Source organism: Oncorhynchus masou, chromosome 24 (assembly GCF_036934945.1).
Source record: "Oncorhynchus masou masou isolate Uvic2021 chromosome 24, UVic_Omas_1.1, whole genome shotgun sequence".
In the NCBI taxonomy this organism is placed as follows: domain Eukaryota; kingdom Metazoa; phylum Chordata; class Actinopteri; order Salmoniformes; family Salmonidae; genus Oncorhynchus; species Oncorhynchus masou.
The window spans coordinates 25879143-25899142 of NC_088235.1; the positions used below are offsets into that span (position 1 = coordinate 25879143).

Here is a 20000-nt window from a genome sequence, read left to right on the forward strand (position 1 = left end):
CCTCTCTCCCTCTTTCTTCCTCTTTCTTCCTCTCACTCCCTATCTCACAGACACACACAGACACTAGACCTGGTGGCACAATTGTTTCCCATTTACAACCAAAACCTAATCTCCCTCCCCCTCCCCCAGGTGTCTCAGTGTCACCAGCTGTATGGGGGCATCCAGAGGAAGATGGCAGTTAGGAGAGAGAGGAGGCAGGTATTTGGTGACATCAACGTCAATAAGCTCTTCCCCATCGGGGGCTTGTGCACGCCCTTCCAGGCCCTGGCCGTGCAGGTGAGTGTAGGTCAAAGGTCATCAAACCTGGGCCCATCAGAGCGTGTACAGACGTTTGTTGCAGCCCAACACTAACCCACCTAATTCAACTACTGTTGATGCATGCACTGTATTGCATTGTATTGTTACTGGGTTTATACACATTTGGCCGCTAATGAACTTTACTTTAATCTCTGGGTTTCTTACACCAGCATTATAATAGTAATTGCCAGTAAATAGAACTGAAAGACACCAGTGATCAATGCAGAAGACATTTTACAGCGTAGACAGTGTGGCTGCAACATTCCATGGTCGGAAGGACTGGAGTAGTCCAAGAAAAAGCATGATGGATAGGGAAGAGTCATAAAAACAGAGCAGAAGGAATATTTGCTGTTCTATTTCAGAAGTTTTTGGGGAGAAATGTATTTGTCTGCATGGTTACATAGCAACAGACTCTGGATACAGTTTATTTTCTTCTCTTTCACAATCTCTCTTTATTCCCTTCCTCTATTTCCCCCTCTCTTCCTCTATTTAACTCTCTTCCTCTATTTAACTCTCTATTCCTCTATTTCCCTCTCTCTTCCTCTCTTTCCCACTCTCTTCCTCTCTTTCCCCCTCTCTTCCACTAAAATTCCTCTCTCTGTCTGTCTTCCTGTGTTTGTGAGTTTGTTGCCATGCTCTGCCTGATGTGAGGGATTGTAGCCTGCCGACTCAATGATGGTTGGTGAGGGAGAAAGGAAGGGATGGAAATAGAAAGGTAAAGAAAGAGAGGTTTAAAAAGAGTGTCAGGCCTTGAGGGAATATATGTTTTGTTGTTGGAACATCAGTTGTAAGCCTGCATGAGAAATGTATTCTCAACCTAAACTTTGAACCTCAAACTCTTCCTTTAACTCTTCCATTCCCCCTCATCCCCACATCACTATTCACCTACTTTACCCTCCTCTCCTCCGGTCTCCTTTCTCCTTCTCCCCCTCTCCCAGGACTGTCAGCAGGTGTTCCTGCCGGAGGATTTACCCATGAGCCCTTGGATGCAGCGTCAGACTCTGAGTTGTGTGAGTGAAGCAGGGCTTAGCTCCCTACAGCTGTCAATCAACAGCAGCTCAGAGCAAGAACAGGAAGCCACCTGACCAGCCTCTTCCTTCTACTATTCTCCTCCTCCTCCTTTCCTTCTCCTTCTCTTCCTCCTCCTCTTCCTCCTTATCCTTCACCTCCTTCTCCTCTTCCTCTCCTCCTCCTCCACTTCCTTCTCCTCTTCCTCTCCACCTCTCCTCCTCCTCCTCTTCTCCTATCAGATTATAGTGTAATAATATGTAACATGCATGATATTATATACCTCACATGCGACTCATAATAATAATAAATAATAAAACCAAATAATTAGCCCATGAAATTAATTATCAGCATATCTCAATTTCCTCTGACAAAATAACACACTGCTGAACTCAGCTCAGACAAACAGTAGACCGATGTAGCATCCACAGTTACAACCAATAGGAGGCACTAACAGACCAATTTCCAGAGACATTATAGGTGGTACTAGACCAATATATGAAGACATTGTACACTACCAGCTAAAAGTTTTAGAACACCTACTCATTCAAGGGTTTCTCCTTATTTTACCATTTTCTACATTGCAGAATAATAGTGAAGACATCAAAACAATGAAATAACACATATATGGAATCATGTAGTAACCAAATAAGTGTTAAACAAATATATTTGAGATTCTTCAAATAGCCACCCTTGCAGTCTTGAAGGATCTCCCACATATGCTGAGCACTTGTTGGCTCCTTTTCTTTCACTCTTCGGTCCAACCCATCCCAAACCATCTCAATTTGGTTGAGGTCGGGGGATTGTGGAGGCCAGGTCATCTGATGCAGCACCCCATCACTCTCCTTCATGGTGTATGGTGATGGTGTATCGATTTGGAGGTGGAGGGTCCGTCATGGTCTGGGCGTTGTGTCACAGCATCATCGGACTGAGCTTGTTGTCATTGAAGGCAATATCAACGCTGTGCGTTACAGGGAAGACAACCTCCTCCCTCATGTCATACCCTTCCTGCAGGCTCATCCTGACATGACACTCCAGCATGACAATGTCACCAGCCATATTGCTCATCCTGTGCGTGATTTCCTGCAAGACAGGAATGTCAGTGTTCTGCCATGGCCAGCGAAGAGCCCGGATCTCAATCCCATTGAGCACGTCTGGGATCTGTTGGATCGGAGGGTGAGGGCTAGGGCCATTCCCCCCAGAAATGTCTGGGAACTTGCAGGTGCCTTGGTGGAAGAGTGTGGTAACACAGGAAGAATTGGCAAATCTGGTGCAGTCCATGAGGCGGAGATGCACTGCAGTACTTATTGCAGGCCACACAAGCTCACAGAACGGGACCCCTGAGTGCTGAAGTGTGTAGCACGTAAAAATAATCGGTCCTTGGTTGTAACACTGACTACCAAGCTCCAAACTGCTTCTGGAAGCAACAATAACTGTTCGTCAGGAGCTTCATGAAATGGGCAAAGATTACCATGCGCCATGCCAAGCGTCAGCTGGAGTAGTGTAAAGCTCGCCGCCATTGGACTCTGGAGCAGTGGAAACGTGATCTCTGGAGTGATGAATCACGCTTCACCATCTGGCAGTCCGATGGCCAAAACTGGGTTTGGCAGATGCCAGGAGAATGCTACCTGCCCGAATACATAGTGGTGACAGTAAAGTTTTGAGGAGGAGGATGAATGGTCTGGGGCTGTTTTTCATGGTTCAGGCTCGGCCTGAGTTCCTGTGAAGGGAAATCTTAACGCCACAGCATACAATGACATTCTAAATGATTCTGTGCTTCCAACTTTGTTGCAGTAGTCATCCCTGTTTCAGGATGACAATACCCCTGTGCACAAAGCCAGGCCCATACAGAAATGGTTTGTCAAGATCGGTGTGGAAGAACTTGACTGGCCTGCACAGAGCCCTGACCTCAACCCCATCGACACTTCGGATGCATTGGAACGCCAACTACGAGCCAGGCCCAATCGCCCAACATCAGTGCCCAACCTCACTAATACTCTTGTGCCTGAATGGAAGCAAGTCCCCGCAGTAATGTTCCAACATCTAGTGGAACCGCCTTCCCAGTGGACTGCCTTCCCAGAAGAGTGGAGGCTGTTACAACGACAAGGGGGGGACCAACTCCATATTAATGACCATGAGTTTGGAAACACAAATAGTGACTGGAGTCAGATGAAGCCGCACGCTTCAAGGATTTGAATGGATGGAAAGAAAGGCATGAATGTCCTGCTGCTTTCCTGAGGTTTTGATGCACTTTTAGCACATGTTTTTTATTTATTTTTGTATAAAACCAACAAGAACAATATTAAATAACAAAGAATGATTTTTTTAATATAATAACAAATTGTATTGGGCTTTTCATAACAGATTTTTTTATTAGATTACCACAGGGTTAGTACTGCCTACCCTGACTTCACGTCACTGCCTACCCTGATGGCACGTACATGGGTGCTATGCTATGACATGGCTTGCGTCCTGCCAGAGTAATGACTAAACTACTGGCTGGAACTCCTCTCTAGAGCATCAAAGGATTCTCTTCTCTCTCGTCCTTTATCTATTCATCTATTAATTTTATTACCTCTCCCCCCTCGTTCTCTCTCATCCTTTATCTATTCATTTTATCATCTCTCTCTCTCTCTCTCTCTCTCTCTCTCTCTCTCTCTCTCTCTCTCTCTCTCTCTCTCTCTCTCTCTCTCTCTCTCTCATCATCCTCAAATCTTTCCCAACTATCTATCCAACCTGTTTGGCACTATCATCTGCAACAACATGTTCTGGTTCTCATGACATCATTGCAAAGACTCAATAACAGGAACCATGTGATGTGTCAACATAAAACACACCAGGCTTCACTGTGTGTGAATGAAAGGGTAGAGAGACACATTTATGACTGATTGAATTAATACATGGACACATCATCAGTAATGTAACCTGGGTCATAGGGTGTTTTGGGTCTTTCAACATCAGACACCCTCACCCAGGCGATCCAGTCGAGGTTGATCAGACCCGGACTTATGTCCAGGTGGCATGTCGCTGCTCCCCTTGGATCTCCTCTCTTGATCCAGAACCATCTTGAGGCTTTTTCAGCTGCCTCGATGGTGTTGCTGATGGCTCTCCTCCTCTTCGTTCCATTGATGCCAAGTGTGTTGTAGGCTCTGTAGAGTGATTGCCCAGCAAAACCCCTGCATCCTACCTCAATAGGCATCACCTAGCCTTCCAAACCTGCTTCTGACAGTCGATGACCAGTCCCTCATACTTGGCCCTCTTCCTCTCGTATGCCTCCTCAAGACGATCTTCCCAAGAGACTGTCAACTCCAGAATAATGATGGTCTCTGTGGACTCTGAGACCAGGGCTATGTCTGATCTCAGGATTGTCTTGACAATGTGCTGCAGGAACTTGAGCTGGTTCCCAGACCAGCTCTTCCCCAGGTCGTCGCTCCCACCAGGACACTAAACCTTTATCAGCACAATTCATTTTTGTACAATATTATCTATCCTATCCTTTTCACTGCAGATTTGAATTATAGAAATAAAAACGTACAACCTGGGGTTGTTTGGTTATGGTCTTTTCTAATTCAATTCCCCCCAATGTATTTCCTGTATGTGTCTTCCTTGTGTGTTTCCCCAAAACCAGGGTTAGGCTATTTTTAAGCTTGGTTATGGCTTTCTGGGGAGAGAGGGAAAACGTTGTTAGTAGGAACAGAGCCGTGTTTGGGATAAAACAGGCACAGACGGGGTTAGCTCACAGCTAGTAAACAACTCCTGGTTCATAACACAGACATTAGATGATAATCTCACGGAGGTATGGATTGAACTCGTATTATATATTTTTTAAATGATTTCTCTCTATCACTGTTAGCCTACCAAGGTTTATTTCGGGGGGGGGACATTTAGAATGGGCCAACTTTGTCTTCGCTAAATAAACACATGGCATTTTAAGGAACCACATACTGTCACGCCCTGACCTTAGAGAGACTTTTTATTTCTCTAATTGGTTGGGTCAGGGTGTGATTAGGGTGGGCGTTCTAGTATGTTGGCCTGGTATGGTTCCCAATGAGAGGCAGCTGTCTATCGTTGTCTCTGATTGGGGATCATATTTAGTTGCCTTGAGAACCGCAATACTGCACATTTGTTATATTCTTTGTTGTTTTTGTTGTAAGCTTCACTATTAAATATCATGTGGAACTCTACGCACGCTGCGCCTTGGTCCTCTCATTTCAACAAGCTTGACACATACAAACAACAGTTTGATTCAATGGAAAGCTCAGTCATTTGTGAAAAAGTGTGGTCGCCGCCTATCTCAATAAAATGTGTATTTTTACATCAAGCATTTATGTTTGTTAGAACAATAGCTAATCATATTTAACTTTTTTGTGTCCTTTATCAGATGCTCTTATCCAGAGCCACTTAGAGAAGGAATTAGACTTAAGTCCTTTACTCAAGGGCATATAGACCAATTTTTCACCTACTTGGCTTGGGGGTTTGAACCAGCAACCTTTCGGTTACTGGCCCAAAGTGTAAGGTTCTGTATTTATTTTCTTAGTCAACCTTGTGTTCTGTTTCTTTGTGTTCTTGAACGTAGCCCTGTCTTTCATTTTTGTTCATTGATTTCACCTGTGTTAGTTATTCACCTGGTCTCATCAGCTCCTTACTTAGTTCAGTTCATTCTGTTTGTGCCTTTGTGAGGTATTGTTCGTTTTGACTCTACAAAGCGTTTTCCTAGCTCGTTTGTGAGAACGAGCCTTCACTCCTAGTTTTGATTAATCTGCCTGTTTGCCTACCTGTGTATGACCATTGCCTGCCTGTGACCACAATTTGATAAACTCCCATATCTACTGGGTGAAATACCAGTGTGCCATCACAGCAGCAAGATTTGCGACCTGTTGCCACAAGAAAAGAGAAACCAGTGAAGAACAAACACCATTGTGAATACAACCTATATTTACGTGTATTTATTTTAGCTTTTGTACTTTAACTATTTGCACATCTTTACAACACTGGATATAGACATAATTTGACATTTGAAATGTCTTTATTCTTTTGGAACTTTTGTGAGTGTAATGTTTACTGCTAACTTTTGTTATCTACTTCACTTGCTTTGGAAATGTTAACATATGTTCCCATGCCAATAAAGCCCTTAAATTGATATTAATATATGAGAGAGAGAGAGAGAGAGAGAGAGAGAGAGAGAAACACCCCAGAGAATGAGTTGGAGACGTCATAGCGTAGCTTTGCCAGAGTTCCTCACACACACCCAAACACACGACTGATGTTTCTAAAATACCACGGTAACAACAGTCTGGGAAATGCCCTCTGAGTTTCTTGCTGCTGAAAGAATTAGAATAACAAATGCAGTATACTGTGACTTTTAGTAGTGCCATTGAAGGACCTTCTCACTGAAACCGTAGAAGAAAGGCAGAGTGCCTGTCTGTAAACACTGTCTGACTGTGCATGTGTGTTACTTGTTCTAGCTCTCTTTTACCATTCCCTCACTGTCTCCCTCTCCCTCTCTCCCTCTGGCAAGTGTGACGGAGCAGGGCAGGTGTGTGTGTGTGTGTGTGCGTGCGTGCGCATGGGAAGTGGGACGGGAAGGAAAGTGCTGTTGTAACAGCGCCTTGGAGTTGAACAGAGCAGAGCGGAGACAAAAGTAAGGATCAGTGTAGAGGAGAGGAGGAGGAGGAGAGGAAGAGAGAGGGATCAGTGTAGAGGGGAGGAGGAGGAGAGGAAGAGAGAGAGATCAGTGTAGAGGAGAGGAAGAGAGAGAGATCAGTGTAGAGGAGAGGAAGAGAGGAGAAGGAGAGGAAGAGAGAGGGATCAGTGTAGAGGAGAGGAAGAGAGGAGGAGGAGGAGGAGGAGAGGAAGAGAGAGGGATCAGTGTAGAGGAGAGGAAGAGAGGGATCAGTGTAGAGGAGAGGAAGAGAGAGGGATCAGTGTAGAGGAGAGGAAGAGAGAGGGATCAGTGTAGAGGAGAGGAAGAGAGGAGGAGGAGGAGAGGAAGAGAGATGGATCAGTGTAGAGGAGAGGAAGATATAGAGTAAAGAGGAGATGAGAGAGTGAATCTGATTGAGGAAAAAGTGAGGGATTTTTTTTTTTACCTTTATTTTACTAGGCAAGTCAGTTAACAACAAATTCTTATTTTCATTGACGGCCTAGGAACAGTGGGTTAACTGCCTGTTCAGTGGCAGAATGACAGATTTTGTACCTTGACAGCCCAGGGATTTGAACTTGCAACCTTTCGGTTACTAGTCAAATGTTCTAACCACTAGGCTACACTGCCGCCGATTGCAGGAGATGGGTGGAGAATGATAACATGGAGGAGGTGGGAGGAGGGGAGAAAGAAGTGGAGAGAAGAGATAATGTTGAGGGGGTGTTGAGAAGTTGTTGAGGGGGTGTTGAGGGTGTGTTGAGGTGGTATTGGGGGGGTGTTGAGAGGGTATTGAGAGGGTGTTGAGGGGGTGTTGAGGTGGTGTTGAGAGGGTGTTGAGAGGTTGTTGAGGTGTTGTTGAAAGAGTGTTAAGAGGGTGTTGAGAGGATGTTGAAGGGAGGGTGTTGAGGGGGTGTTGAGGGGAGGTTGGGAGGGTGTTGAGGGGGTGTTAAGAGGTTGTTGAAAGGGTTTGTTTTCACACCTGACACTCCTCTCCCCTGTAACTATTCCTCAGGTCGTTGCTGTAAATGACAACGTGTTCTCAGTCAACTTACCTGGTAAAATAACGGATACATTAAAAAATAAATAAAAACAGAGGAGAGGAGAACAGAAGACATGACCAGAAACAATGCAATTACAATGAGAAGGATTACCTAGCACACACACACACCACACACACACACACACACCACACATACACCACACACACATACAAAGAGACCAACTCAGACACATGCACAAACACTTGTAAATCTGTTGACAGAAACACACCAAACACAAACACGCACTCAGATTTCTTTGCTCAGAGAACACTGTTCGCCAGAGCCAGTTCCAGATCAAGAGGAATGTGTTCAAGAGGACGAAAGGCAGCCAGCATATTCACACACATACACACACACTGGACTTAGACCTGCAACCTCCCACTTACAGCGTGCAACAAATACACACACATCATCAGAGCAAGACCAGGAAGACAGAAGTTAACTGAACTGCACTCTACATACTGCTTTGACAAGAGGTGGACACACTCTTAACAAAGCCAAGTGGACCTCTGCTTGGAGCCACATTGCAACTTATCACTTGGCGTGAGCAACACAGTCTCTCATCTGGTCTGAGCCAGAACAAGTACCTGGAACCTGGAACATTGACTGTGTCCAACACGTTTGGGGCTTTGACCACCTTCATCCAGGAAGATTTACATACAGATAGAGACGCGGATCTGACCTTTGTCTCTCCCCTCCATCATTCTCTCTGGTCTCTCTCTGTCTCTCCCCTCCATCTCCCTGTATTTCTCTGTCTCTCCCCTCCATCTCTCTCTCTCTTTGTCTCCTCACTCTTCCATCCTCCCAGTATGATGATGAGAAGAGATCGTCTGCTCCTGGCTGTGACCCTCACAGCCATTTTCACCGCTGACCTCTACTTCGTCCTGCTCCCCAAGCTCCGCCAAAGACAACCAGGACCAGGGAATGGAGCCTGCCTCTGTCCCTCCTCCAGGGGGACTAACTTCACCCTTGCTGGGTACAGTGGCCTCACTATCCCATGGTTCTCCAACATCTCCTCCATAGACCTCCAGGGTAAGGGGGTCGGAGCTACGGACGACCCCACAGATTGGGGCTCGAAGCTGGGGAGGCTGTTTGCTCACCCCCTGTATAACATTCAGACACCGGAGCTGGGGCTGGAAGAGAGGCTGATGCAGTCTGGAGAGCTAATGGAGTATTACAGGAGGAAGGTCTCGCACTGGGAACGGTGAGTACAGTACACAGCGACCAGAGTTTAGACCTTTCTCAATGTTTTATGGTTGTGATTTAGTTTGGTGGGACTAGACATTTTCCCTACTGTGGCTTGGCTGTGGTGGAGGGGTAGGGTCACTGACACGACGGCTGTGGATCCCTGACACATGCAGAAACGCACACACGCACAGGCACGTCAACAACTCAACACTTTTTCTCTTCAGCAAGAATTTTCCCATAAAGACTAATCCTATAAACTGTCTCTAAAGACGATGTCATAAACAGCATTTAATGGAGGGCTGGTAGCAACACTCACATGTCATTGAGAACCTATGTCTGGATCTCCCTGTGCTAGGTAAACAAGACCCTTAAACCCGATCAAACCCTTTAAACCAGTAAGAGCTGAAGAGACTGTAGCTGTCTTCGCTCCTGTTTAACCCTGTCAATCACAGGGCATTTCTCTCAGAGAAATCCTGTTTTGGCTCCAATGGTGGAAAAACACAAGAAATATGAAGAGAGAAGATTTCTCCCCCTTAGCTGTGTTTTAAATATGCACATAGCAATGGTTCCTCTAGGGCTTAGTGGGAGTGTCTTGTAGCAGCTTGTTAACAGAAGAGAAATGCACTTAGTGAGAGGATGGATGGTTTTTAGGGGGACTTCTGGGGACAGTTTGGACTGTTTCATCTGGACGCTGAAAATAGGCAGTTATAGTATACTGTAGACCTTCCAGGTCAACCACCACGGTTATGGTGCATGTGTGTGGCATACATTATCATAGTCTGAATCAAGAGCACTGAAAGAGGAGGGCGATGTGGTTGTGCAGCTAGCTGCTTGCTCCCTGGTCTGTGGGTTTGTGGTATTTGGTTGTGGTCTGTGGGCAGCCTTCCTGATTACACAGACATGTCACTGTGGTCCAGTTGGGTCAGGAATACTCTGAATGAATACACTTGCTTTGACGACCCCTCCTATCATCTGACCACAACAGCTGATGATCCTGAAACACAGTGAAACAACCAACCCTCCCACTCACCGCAGTCAAAACTGGCACAACAGTGCAACAATGCAACATGCTTTCCCAGCCTCCTCAATGGTCTGAATGTTTGCTTTGGATCAGGAGTGATTCCTGCCCATATCGTTTCTGTGGGGATATGTATACAGAAGTGTCAGGAGGGGAGGAGAGGAAGGAAGGGAGATTCCTAAGGGAGGGCAAACAGCTCGGAAGCTCCGAGAGGGAGTCAGAGTCCAAGAGGGAGGTGGTGTGTAGGCTTTGCCACTACAAATGTTTTCCTCAGATAATACTCTGGATTTGTCTTTGACTGTTCTCCTCTCAGCCTGTTCTCCTCTCAGTCTGTTCTCCTCTGTCTGTTCTCCCTCTCAGTCTGTTCTCCTCTCAGTCTGTTCTCCTCTCAGCCTGTTCTCCTCTCAGTCTGTTCTCCCTCTCAGTCTGTTCTCCTCTCAGTCTGTTCTCCTCTCAGTCTGTTCTCCTCTCAGTCTGTTCTCCTCTCAGTCTGTTCTCCTCTCAGTCTGTTCTCCTCTCAGTCTGTTCTCCTCTGTCTGTTCTCCCTCTCAGTCTGTTCTCCTCTCAGCCTGTTCTCCTCTCAGTCTGTTCTCCTCTCAGTCTGTTCTCCTCTCAGTCTGTTCTCCTCTCAGCCTGTTCTCCTCAGTCTGTTCTCCTCTCAGCCTGTTCTCCTCTGTCTGTTCTCCTCTCAGCCTGTTCTCCTCTGTCTGTTCTCCCTCTCAGTCTGTTCTCCTCTGTCTGTTCTCCCTCTCAGTCTGTTCTCCTCAGTCTGTTCTCCTCTCAGTCTGTTCTCCTCTGTCTGTTCTCCCTCTGTCTGTTCTCCTCTCAGTCTGTTCTCCCTCTCAGCCTGTTCTCCTCTCAGTCTGTTCTCCTCTCAGTCTGTTCTCCCTCTCAGTCTGTTCTCCCTCTCAGTCTGTTCTCCTCTCAGTCTGTTCTCCTCTCAGTCTGTTCTCCTCTCAGTCTGTTCTCCCTCTCAGTCTGTTCTCCTCTCAGTCTGTTCTCCTCTCAGTCTGTTCTCCTCTCAGTCTGTTCTCCCTCTCAGTCTGTTCTCCTCTCAGTCTGTTCTCCCTCTCAGTCTGTTCTCCTCTCAGTCTGTTCTCCTCTCAGTCTGTTCTCCTCTCAGTCTGTTCTCCCTCTCAGTCTGTTCTCCTCTCAGTCTGTTCTCCTCTCAGTCTGTTCTCCCTCTCAGTCTGTTCTCCCTCTCAGTCTGTTCTCCTCTCAGTCTGTTCTCCCTCTGTCTGTTCTCCTCTCAGTCTGTTCTCCCTCTCAGTCTGTTCTCCCTCTCAGTCTGTTCTCCTCTCAGTCTGTTCTCCTCTCAGTCTGTTCTCCCTCTGTCTGTTCTCCTCTCAGTCTGTTCTCCCTCTCAGTCTGTTCTCCCTCTCAGTCTGTTCTCCCTCTCAGCCTGTTCTCCTCTCAGTCTGTTCTCCTCTCAGTCTGTTCTCCCTCTCAGTCTGTTCTCCTCTCAGTCTGTTCTCCTCTCAGTCTGTTCTCCTCTCAGTCTGTTCTCCTCTCAGTCTGTTCTTCCTCTCAGTCTGTTCTCCCTCTCAGTCTGTTCTCCCTCTCAGCCTGTTCTCCTCTCAGTCTGTTCTCCCTCTCAGTCTGTTCTCCTCTCAGTCTGTTCTCCTCTCAGTCTGTTCTCCTCTCAGTCTGTTCTCCTCTCAGTCTGTTCTCCTCTCAGTCTGTTCTCCCTCTCAGTCTGTTCTCCTCTGTCTGTTCTCCTCTCAGTCTGTTCTCCTCTCAGCCTGTTCTCCTCTCAGTCTGTTCTCCTCTCAGTCTGTTCTCCTCTCAGTCTGTTCTCCTCTCAGCCTGTTCTCCTCAGTCTGTTCTCCTCTCAGCCTGTTCTCCTCTGTCTGTTCTCCTCTCAGCCTGTTCTCCTCTGTCTGTTCTCCCTCTCAGTCTGTTCTCCTCTGTCTGTTCTCCCTCTCAGTCTGTTCTCCTCAGTCTGTTCTCCTCTCAGTCTGTTCTCCCTCTGTCTGTTCTCCTCTCAGTCTGTTCTCCTCTCAGTCTGTTCTCCTCTCAGTCTGTTCTCCTCTCAGTCTGTTCTCCTCTCAGTCTGTTCTCCTCTCAGTCTGTTCTCCCTCTCAGTCTGTTCTCCTCTCAGTCTGTTCTCCTCTCAGTCTGTTCTCCTCTCAGTCTGTTCTCCTCTCAGTCTGTTCTCCTCTCAGTCTGTTCTCCTCTCAGTCTGTTCTCCTCTCAGTCTGTTCTCCTCTCAGTCTGTTCTCCTCTCAGTCTGTTCTCCTCTCCGTCTGTTCTCCTCTCAGTCTGTTCTCCTCTCAGTCTGTTCTCCTCTCAGTCTGTTCTCCTCTCAGTCTGTTCTCCTCTCAGTCTGTTCTCCCTCTCAGTCTGTTCTCCTCAGTCTGTTCTCCTCTCAGTCTGTTCTCCTCTCAGTCTGTTCTCCTCTCAGTCTGTTCTCCTCTCAGTCTGTTCTCCTCTCAGTCTGTTCTCCTCTCAGTCTGTTCTCCCTCTCAGTCTGTTCTCCTCTCAGTCTGTTCTCCTCTCAGTCTGTTCTCCTCTCAGTCTGTTCTCCTCTCAGTCTGTTCTGTTCCTCTCAGTCTGTTCTTCTCAGTCTGTTCTCTCAGTCTGTTCTCCTCTCAGTCTGTTCTCCTCTCAGTCTGTTCTCCTCTCAGTCTGTTCTCCCTCTCAGTCTGTTCTCCTCTCAGTCTGTTCTCCTCTCAGTCTGTTCTCTGTTCTCCCTCTCAGTCTGTTCTCCCTCTCAGTCTGTTCTCCTCTCAGTCAGTCTGTTCTCCTCTCAGTCTGTTCTCCTCTCAGTCTGTTCTCCTCTCAGTCTGTTCTCCCTCTCAGTCTGTTCTCCTCTCAGTCTGTTCTCCTCTCAGTCTGTTCTCCTCTCAGTCTGTTCTCCCTCTCAGTCTGTTCTCCTCTCAGTCTGTTCTCCTCTCAGTCTGTTCTCCTCTCAGTCTGTTCTCCTCTCAGTCTGTTCTCCTCTCAGTCTGTTCTCCTCTCAGTCTGTTCTCCTCTCAGTCTGTTCTCCTCTCAGTCTGTTCTCCTCTCAGTCTGTTCTGTTCTCCTCTCAGTCTGTTCTCCTCTCAGTCTGTTCTCCTCTCAGTCTGTCTGTTCTCCTCTCAGTCTGTTCTCCTCTCAGTCTGTTCTCCTCTCAGTCTGTTCTCCTCTCAGTCTGTTCTCCTCTCAGTCTGTTCTCCTCTCAGTCTGTTCTCCTCTCAGTCTGTTCTCCTCTCAGTCTGTTCTCCTCTCAGTCTGTTCTCCTTCAGTCTGTTCTCCTCTCAGTCTGTTCTCCTCTCAGTCTGTTCTCCTCTCAGTCTGTTCTCCTCTCAGTCTGTTCTCCCTCTCAGTCTGTTCTCCTCTCAGTCTGTTCTCCTCTCAGTCTGTTCTCCTCTCAGTCTGTTCTCCTCTCAGTCTGTTCTCCTCTCAGTCTGTTCTCCCTCTCAGTCTGTTCTCCTCTCAGTCTGTTCTCCCTCTCAGTCTGTTCTCCTCTCAGTCTGTTCTCCTCTCAGTCTGTTCTCCTCTCAGTCTGTTCTCCTCTCAGTCTGTTCTCCTCTCAGTCTGTTCTCCTCTCAGTCTGTTCTCCTCTCAGTCTGTTCTCCTCAGTCTGTTCTCCTCTCAGTCTGTTCTCCTCTCAGCCTGTTCTCCCTCTCAGTCTGTTCTCCCTCTCAGTCTGTTCTCCTCTCAGTCTTTTCTTCCTCTCAGTCTGTTCTCCCTCTCAGTCTGTTCTCCTCTCAGTCTGTTCTCCTCTCAGTCTGTTCTCCTCTCAGTCTGTTCTCCCTCTCAGTCTGTTCTCCTCTCAGTCTGTTCTCCTCTCAGTCTGTTCTCCTCTCAGTCTGTTCTCCTCTCAGTCTGTTCTCCTCTCAGTCTGTTCTCCTCTTCTGTTCTCCTCTCAGTCTGTTCTCCTCTCAGTCTGTTCTCCTCTCAGTCTGTTCTCCTCTCAGTCTGTTCTCCTCTCAGTCTGTTCTCCTCTCAGTCTGTTCTCCTCTCAGTCTGTTCTCCCTCTCAGTCTGTTCTCCTCTCAGTCTGTTCTCCTCTCAGTCTGTTCTCCCTCTCAGTCTGTTCTCCCTCTCAGTCTGTTCTCCTCTCAGTCTGTTCTCCCTCAGTCTGTTCTCCTCTCAGTCTGTTCTCCTCTCAGTCTGTTCTCCTCTCAGTCTGTTCTCCTCTCAGTCTGTTCTCCTCTCAGTCTGTTTCTCCTCTCAGTCTGTTCTCCCTCTCAGTCTGTTCTCCTCTCAGTCTGTTCTCCTCTCAGTCTGTCTGTTCTCCTCTCAGTCTGTTCTCCTCTCAGTCTGTTCTCCTCTCAGTCTGTTCTCCTCTCAGTCTGTTCTCCTCTCAGTCTGTTCTCCTCTCAGTCTGTTCTCCTCTCAGTCTGTTCTCCTCTCAGTCTGTTCTCCTCTCAGTCTGTTCTCCTCTCAGTCTGTTCTCCTCTCAGTCTGTTCTCCCTCTCAGTCTGTTCTCCCTCTCAGTCTGTTCTCCTCTCAGTCTGTTCTCTCAGTCTGTTCTCCTCTCAGTCTGTTCTCCTCTCAGTCTGTTCTCCTCTCAGTCTGTTCTCCTCTCAGTCTGTTCTCCTCTCAGTCTGTTCTCCTCTCAGTCTGTTCTCCTCTCAGTCTGTTCTCCTCTCAGTCTGTTCTCCTCTCAGTCTGTTCTCCTCTCAGTCTGTTCTCCTCTCAGTCTGTTCTCCTCTCAGTCTGTTCTCCTCTCAGTCTGTTCTCCTCTCAGTCTGTTCTCCTCTCAGTCTGTTCTCCTCTCAGTCTGTTCTCCTCTCAGTCTGTTCTCCTCTCAGTCTGTTCTCCTCTCAGTCTGTTCTCCTCTCAGTCTGTTCTCCTCTCAGTCTGTTCTCCTCTCAGTCTGTTCTCCTCTCAGTCTGTTCTCCTCTCAGTCTGTTCTCCTCTCAGTCTGTTCTCCTCTCAGTCTGTTCTCCTCTCAGTCTGTTCTCCTCTCAGTCTGTTCTCCTCTCAGTCTGTTCTCCTCTCAGTCTGTTCTGTCTGTTCTCCTCTCAGTCTGTTCTCCTCTCAGTCTGTTCTCCCTCTCAGTCTGTTCTCCTCTCAGTCTGTTCTCCTCTCAGTCTGTTCTCCTCTCAGTCTGTTCTCCCTCTCAGTCTGTTCTCCTCTCAGTCTGTTCTCCTCTCAGTCTGTTCTCCTCTCAGTCTGTTCTCCTCTCAGTCTGTTCTCCTCTCAGCCTGTTCTCCTCTCAGTCTGTTCTCCTCTCAGTCTGTTCTCCTCTCAGTCTGTTCTCCTCTCAGTCTGTTCTCCTCTCAGTCTGTTCTCCTCTCAGTCTGTTCTCCTCTCAGTCTGTTCTCCTCTCAGTCTGTTCTCCCTCTCAGTCTGTTCTCCTCTCAGTCTGTTCTCCTCTCAGTCTGTTCTCCTCTCAGTCTGTTCTCCTCTCAGTCTGTTCTCCTCTCAGTCTGTTCTCCTCTGTGGAAATATGCTAGTTTGGATAATTGTTGGTCCTGTGAAGCAACAGTCGCCCTCCGTGGGAGTTGGATTTTTAAAGGCAATTTCAATAAAGTTTGATTTGATTTGATACTGTATGAGTTTCACAGTGCGTATCGCAGGTTTTCAAGGATAACTCGTTTGGCGTACCCTAACCATGACCTTGTTTTGACCACCTCTCTTTCCCCCTCAGGCATACAATATGATGTTGTACAGCAAGGGCAAGGCTATGCATAACCCTAACCCCACTCCCACGCTCTCCCTCTCTCTCTCCCCCCACCTCTTTCCCTTAGGCATATGAAGCTGTATAGTGAGGCTGCAGCGGCCCTCAACGTGACAATGCTGGAACATCAGGTGACCTTTGACCCTGAGGCCAGCTGGCTGAAGTTCCACCTGGGCATCAACCGCTATGCCCTGTATGCCCGTGATGACCCCGCCATCACCCGCCTGCTGCAAGACATGCAGGCCACTACTGTCATCAGCGCAGGTAGGACCTGTCTTATGGGAGTTATAACCATTCATATAAGTGGTATTCATATGAGCATTAAAGTCACCGTCAACAGTGCATGTAGGTGCTATAGGACCTTGTGCTTTAATAATGAACCATTTCTATAATTGTTATAGGTATTCATTGCAGAAATGTCTTTATGCAGATTACACTCAAGATGAAAAGGCCCTCAAAGGAGCATGTGACTGTACCCAGGGTAAGGTCCTGTCATGTCAACATATCTGCACTGTTCTGTGTCTGCATGATTTGTGTGTTTTGTGTTCGAACATACATTCCTTTTAAAACGTGTTCTATTATACTTTGGCGTGTCAATAGTTGTTTTGAGGAGAACAGGGAGAGAAATGAGAGGAAAGAGAATCAGTTGACACAGTCCTCTTCATGATTGGTTCTTTTGTAGTTTCTTTCTCCCTGTTATATCCTTCGGTGCTCAGTCGTGCTATCAGAGCCGAACACCCTGTTGCACCACTGACAGGACTTTGGTTTTCATCCAAGGCCCATAAAGTAGCATCTCCAGAACTTCATAAGTCACATCCCTGGAGGCAGAGAGCAGAGACAGACTCATTTAGGTCAAAGGCAGAGTGTTCTTTAAAAAGCTTTATCTCAGAGAATAGGAGTGTGGTGATGCCACGGCAGGCTGGACTGGACTGGACTGGACTGGACTGGACTGGACTGGACTGACTGACTGACTGACTGACTGACTGACTGACTGACTGACTGACTGACTGACTGACTCACTCACTCACTCACTCACTCACTCACTCACTCACTCCAACCTCAGTAACAACACACACACACTGGTGGCTCCAACCTCAGTAACAACACACACACACTGGTGGCTCCAACCTCAGTAACAACACACACACACTGGTGGCTCCAACCTCAGTAACAACACACACACACTGGTGGCTCCAACCTCAGTAACAACACACACACACTGGTGGCTCCAACCTCAGTAACAACACACACACACTGGTGGCTCCAACCTCAGTAACAACACACACACACTGGTGGCTCCAACCTCAGTAACAACACACACACACTGGTGGCTCCAACCTCAGTAACAACACACACACACTGGTGGCTCCAACCTCAGTAACAACACACACACACTGGTGGCTCCAACCTCAGTAACAACACACACACACTGGTGGCTCCAACCTCAGTAACAACACACACACACTGGTGGCTCCAACCTCAGTAACAACACACACACACTGGTGGCTCCAACCTCAGTAACAACACACACACACTGGTGGCTCCAACCTCAGTAACAACACACACACTGGTGGCTCCAACCTCAGTAACAACACACACACACTGGTGGCTCCAACCTCAGTAACAACACACACACACTGGTGGCTCCAACCTCAGTAACAACACACACACACTGGTGGCTCCAACCTCAGTAACAACACACACACACTGGTGGCTCCAACCTCAGTAACAACACACACACACTGGTGGCTCCAACCTCAGTAACAACACGCACACACTGGTGGCTCCAACCTCAGTAACAACACACACACACTGGTGGCTCCAACCTCAGTAACAACACACACACACTGGTGGCTCCAACCTCAGTAACAACACACACACACTGGTGGCTCCAACCTCAGTAACAACACACACACACTGGTGGCTCCAACCTCAGTAACAACACACACACACTGGTGGCTCCAACCTCAGTAACAACACACACACACTGGTGGCTCCAACCTCAGTAACAACACACACACACTGGTGGCTCCAACCTCAGTAACAACACACACACACTGGTGGCTCCAACCTCAGTAACAACACACACACACTGGTGGCTCCAACCTCAGTAACAACACACACACACTGGTGGCTCCAACCTCAGTAACAACACACACACACTGGTGGCTCCAACCTCAGTAACAACACACACACACTGGTGGCTCCAACCTCAGTAACAACACACACACACTGGTGGCTCCAACCTCAGTAACAACACACACACACTGGTGGCTCCAACCTCAGTAACAACACACACACACTGGTGGCTCCAACCTCAGTAACAACACACACACACTGGTGGCTCCAACCTCACACACACTGGTGGCTCCAACCTCAGTAACAACACACACACACTGGTGGCTCCAACCTCAGTAACAACACACACACACTGGTGGCTCCAACCTCAGTAACAACACACACACACTGGTGGCTCCAACCTCAGTAACAACACACACACACTGGTGGCTCCAACCTCAGTAACAACACACACACACTGGTGGCTCCAACCTCAGTAACAACACACACACACTGGTGGCTCCAACCTCAGTAACAACACACACACACTGGTGGCTCCAACCTCAGTAACAACACACACACACTGGTGGCTCCAACCTCAGTAACAACACACACACACTGGTGGCTCCAACCTCAGTAACAACACACACACACTGGTGGCTCCAACCTCAGTAAAAACACACACACACTGGTGGCTCCAACCTCAGTAAAACACACACACACTGGTGGCTCCAACCACAGTAACAAACACACACACTGGTGGCTCCAACCTCAGTAACAACACACACACACTGGGGCTCCAACCTCAGGCTCCAACCTCAGTAACAACACACACACACTGGTGGCTCCAACCTCAGTAACAACACACACACACTGGTGGCTCCAACCTCAGTAACAACACACACACACTGGTGGCTCCAACCTCAGTAACAACACACACACACTGGTGGCTCCAACCTCAGCAACAACACACACACACTGGTGGCTCCAACCTCAGCAACAACACACACACACTGGTGGCTCCAACCTCAGCAACAACACACACACACTGGTGGCTCCAACCTCAGTAACAACACACACACACTGGTGGCTCCAACCTCAGTAACAACACACACACACTGGTGGCTCCAACCTCAGTAACAACACACACACACTGGTGGCTCCAACCTCAGTAACAACACACACACACTGGTGGCTCCAACCTCAGCAACAACACACACACACTGGTGGCTCCAACCTCAGCAACAACACACGCACACTGGTGGCTCCAACCTCAGCAACAACACACACACACTGGTGGCTCCAACCTCAGCAACAACACACACACACTGGTGGCTCCAACCTCAGCAACAACACACACACACTGGTGGCTCCAACCTCAGTAACAACACACACACACTGGTGGCTCCAACCTCAGCAACAACACACACACACTGGTGGCTCCAACCTCAGTAACAACACACACACACTGGTGGCTCCAACCTCAGTAACAACACACACACACTGGTGGCTCCAACCTCAGCAACAACACACACACACTGGTGGCTCCAACCTCAGCAACAACACACACAAATCCTCTGTTCCTCTGTCCTACTTTTATTCGTACTTGGCTTTTTCAACCAATTCTTCTTGAATGGCTGAAAAGTGACAGTGTGCCTTTGCTCTTCAAAGCTTGTTTGTGTCTGTTTGATTCCCCTCCAGTTAAACACAGCAGAGAGAGATTGTAGCCTACAAATAAGATACAACTTCAGAAGACAAAGCTGAATCAGCTGGAATCAGGAGGAGAAGCGTGTGTCTTTATGAATACTGGTTAGGTTTGCTCTGTGACGCAGTATGCTGAGTACACAGACATAAAGAAACCCTGCTGAAGGTAGTCCTCCATCTGGCCTTATCATTGGGACTAGGTCCAGGCAGAAACAGATGTAGAGCAGGGAAAATAATATTGAACAGAGTCAACAATAAACCACAAGGATTGGAACATCAAAATTAACTTGGGTCAGATTCCAAACCAACTATGTGTTTTTTGGATAGGTTTTTATAACAAGCTAAGGTTGGCCAAGACGGCATTCTGAGAGCAGCTGAGGGAGACACAGCAGTCTGAGAGAGACACAGCAGTCTGAGAGAGACACAGCAGTCT

At 47.8% G+C, this 20000-nt stretch overlaps 2 protein-coding genes across 2 annotated transcripts in view; both read left to right on the top strand.

The window, feature by feature from the left end:
- The window catches only part of LOC135511357 (WD repeat-containing protein on Y chromosome-like), a 30571-nt gene extending 29189 nt beyond the window's left edge, over window positions 1-1382 (top strand). Inside the window, exons 19-20 of the mRNA XM_064932899.1 lie at window positions 148-276; window positions 1236-1382. Of these exons, the coding sequence (XP_064788971.1) occupies window positions 148-276; window positions 1236-1382 (276 nt within the window). The remainder of the gene's footprint in view (window positions 1-147; window positions 277-1235) is intronic.
- Window positions 1383-6939: 5557 nt separating this feature from the next.
- The window catches only part of LOC135511934 (pseudokinase FAM20A-like), a 36286-nt gene continuing 23225 nt past the window's right edge, over window positions 6940-20000 (top strand). Inside the window, exons 1-4 of the mRNA XM_064933463.1 lie at window positions 6940-7373; window positions 7959-9190; window positions 15876-16069; window positions 16236-16286. Coding sequence (XP_064789535.1) covers window positions 8796-9190; window positions 15876-16069; window positions 16236-16286 — 640 coding nt within the window. The 5' untranslated portion in view covers window positions 6940-7373; window positions 7959-8795. The remainder of the gene's footprint in view (window positions 7374-7958; window positions 9191-15875; window positions 16070-16235; window positions 16287-20000) is intronic.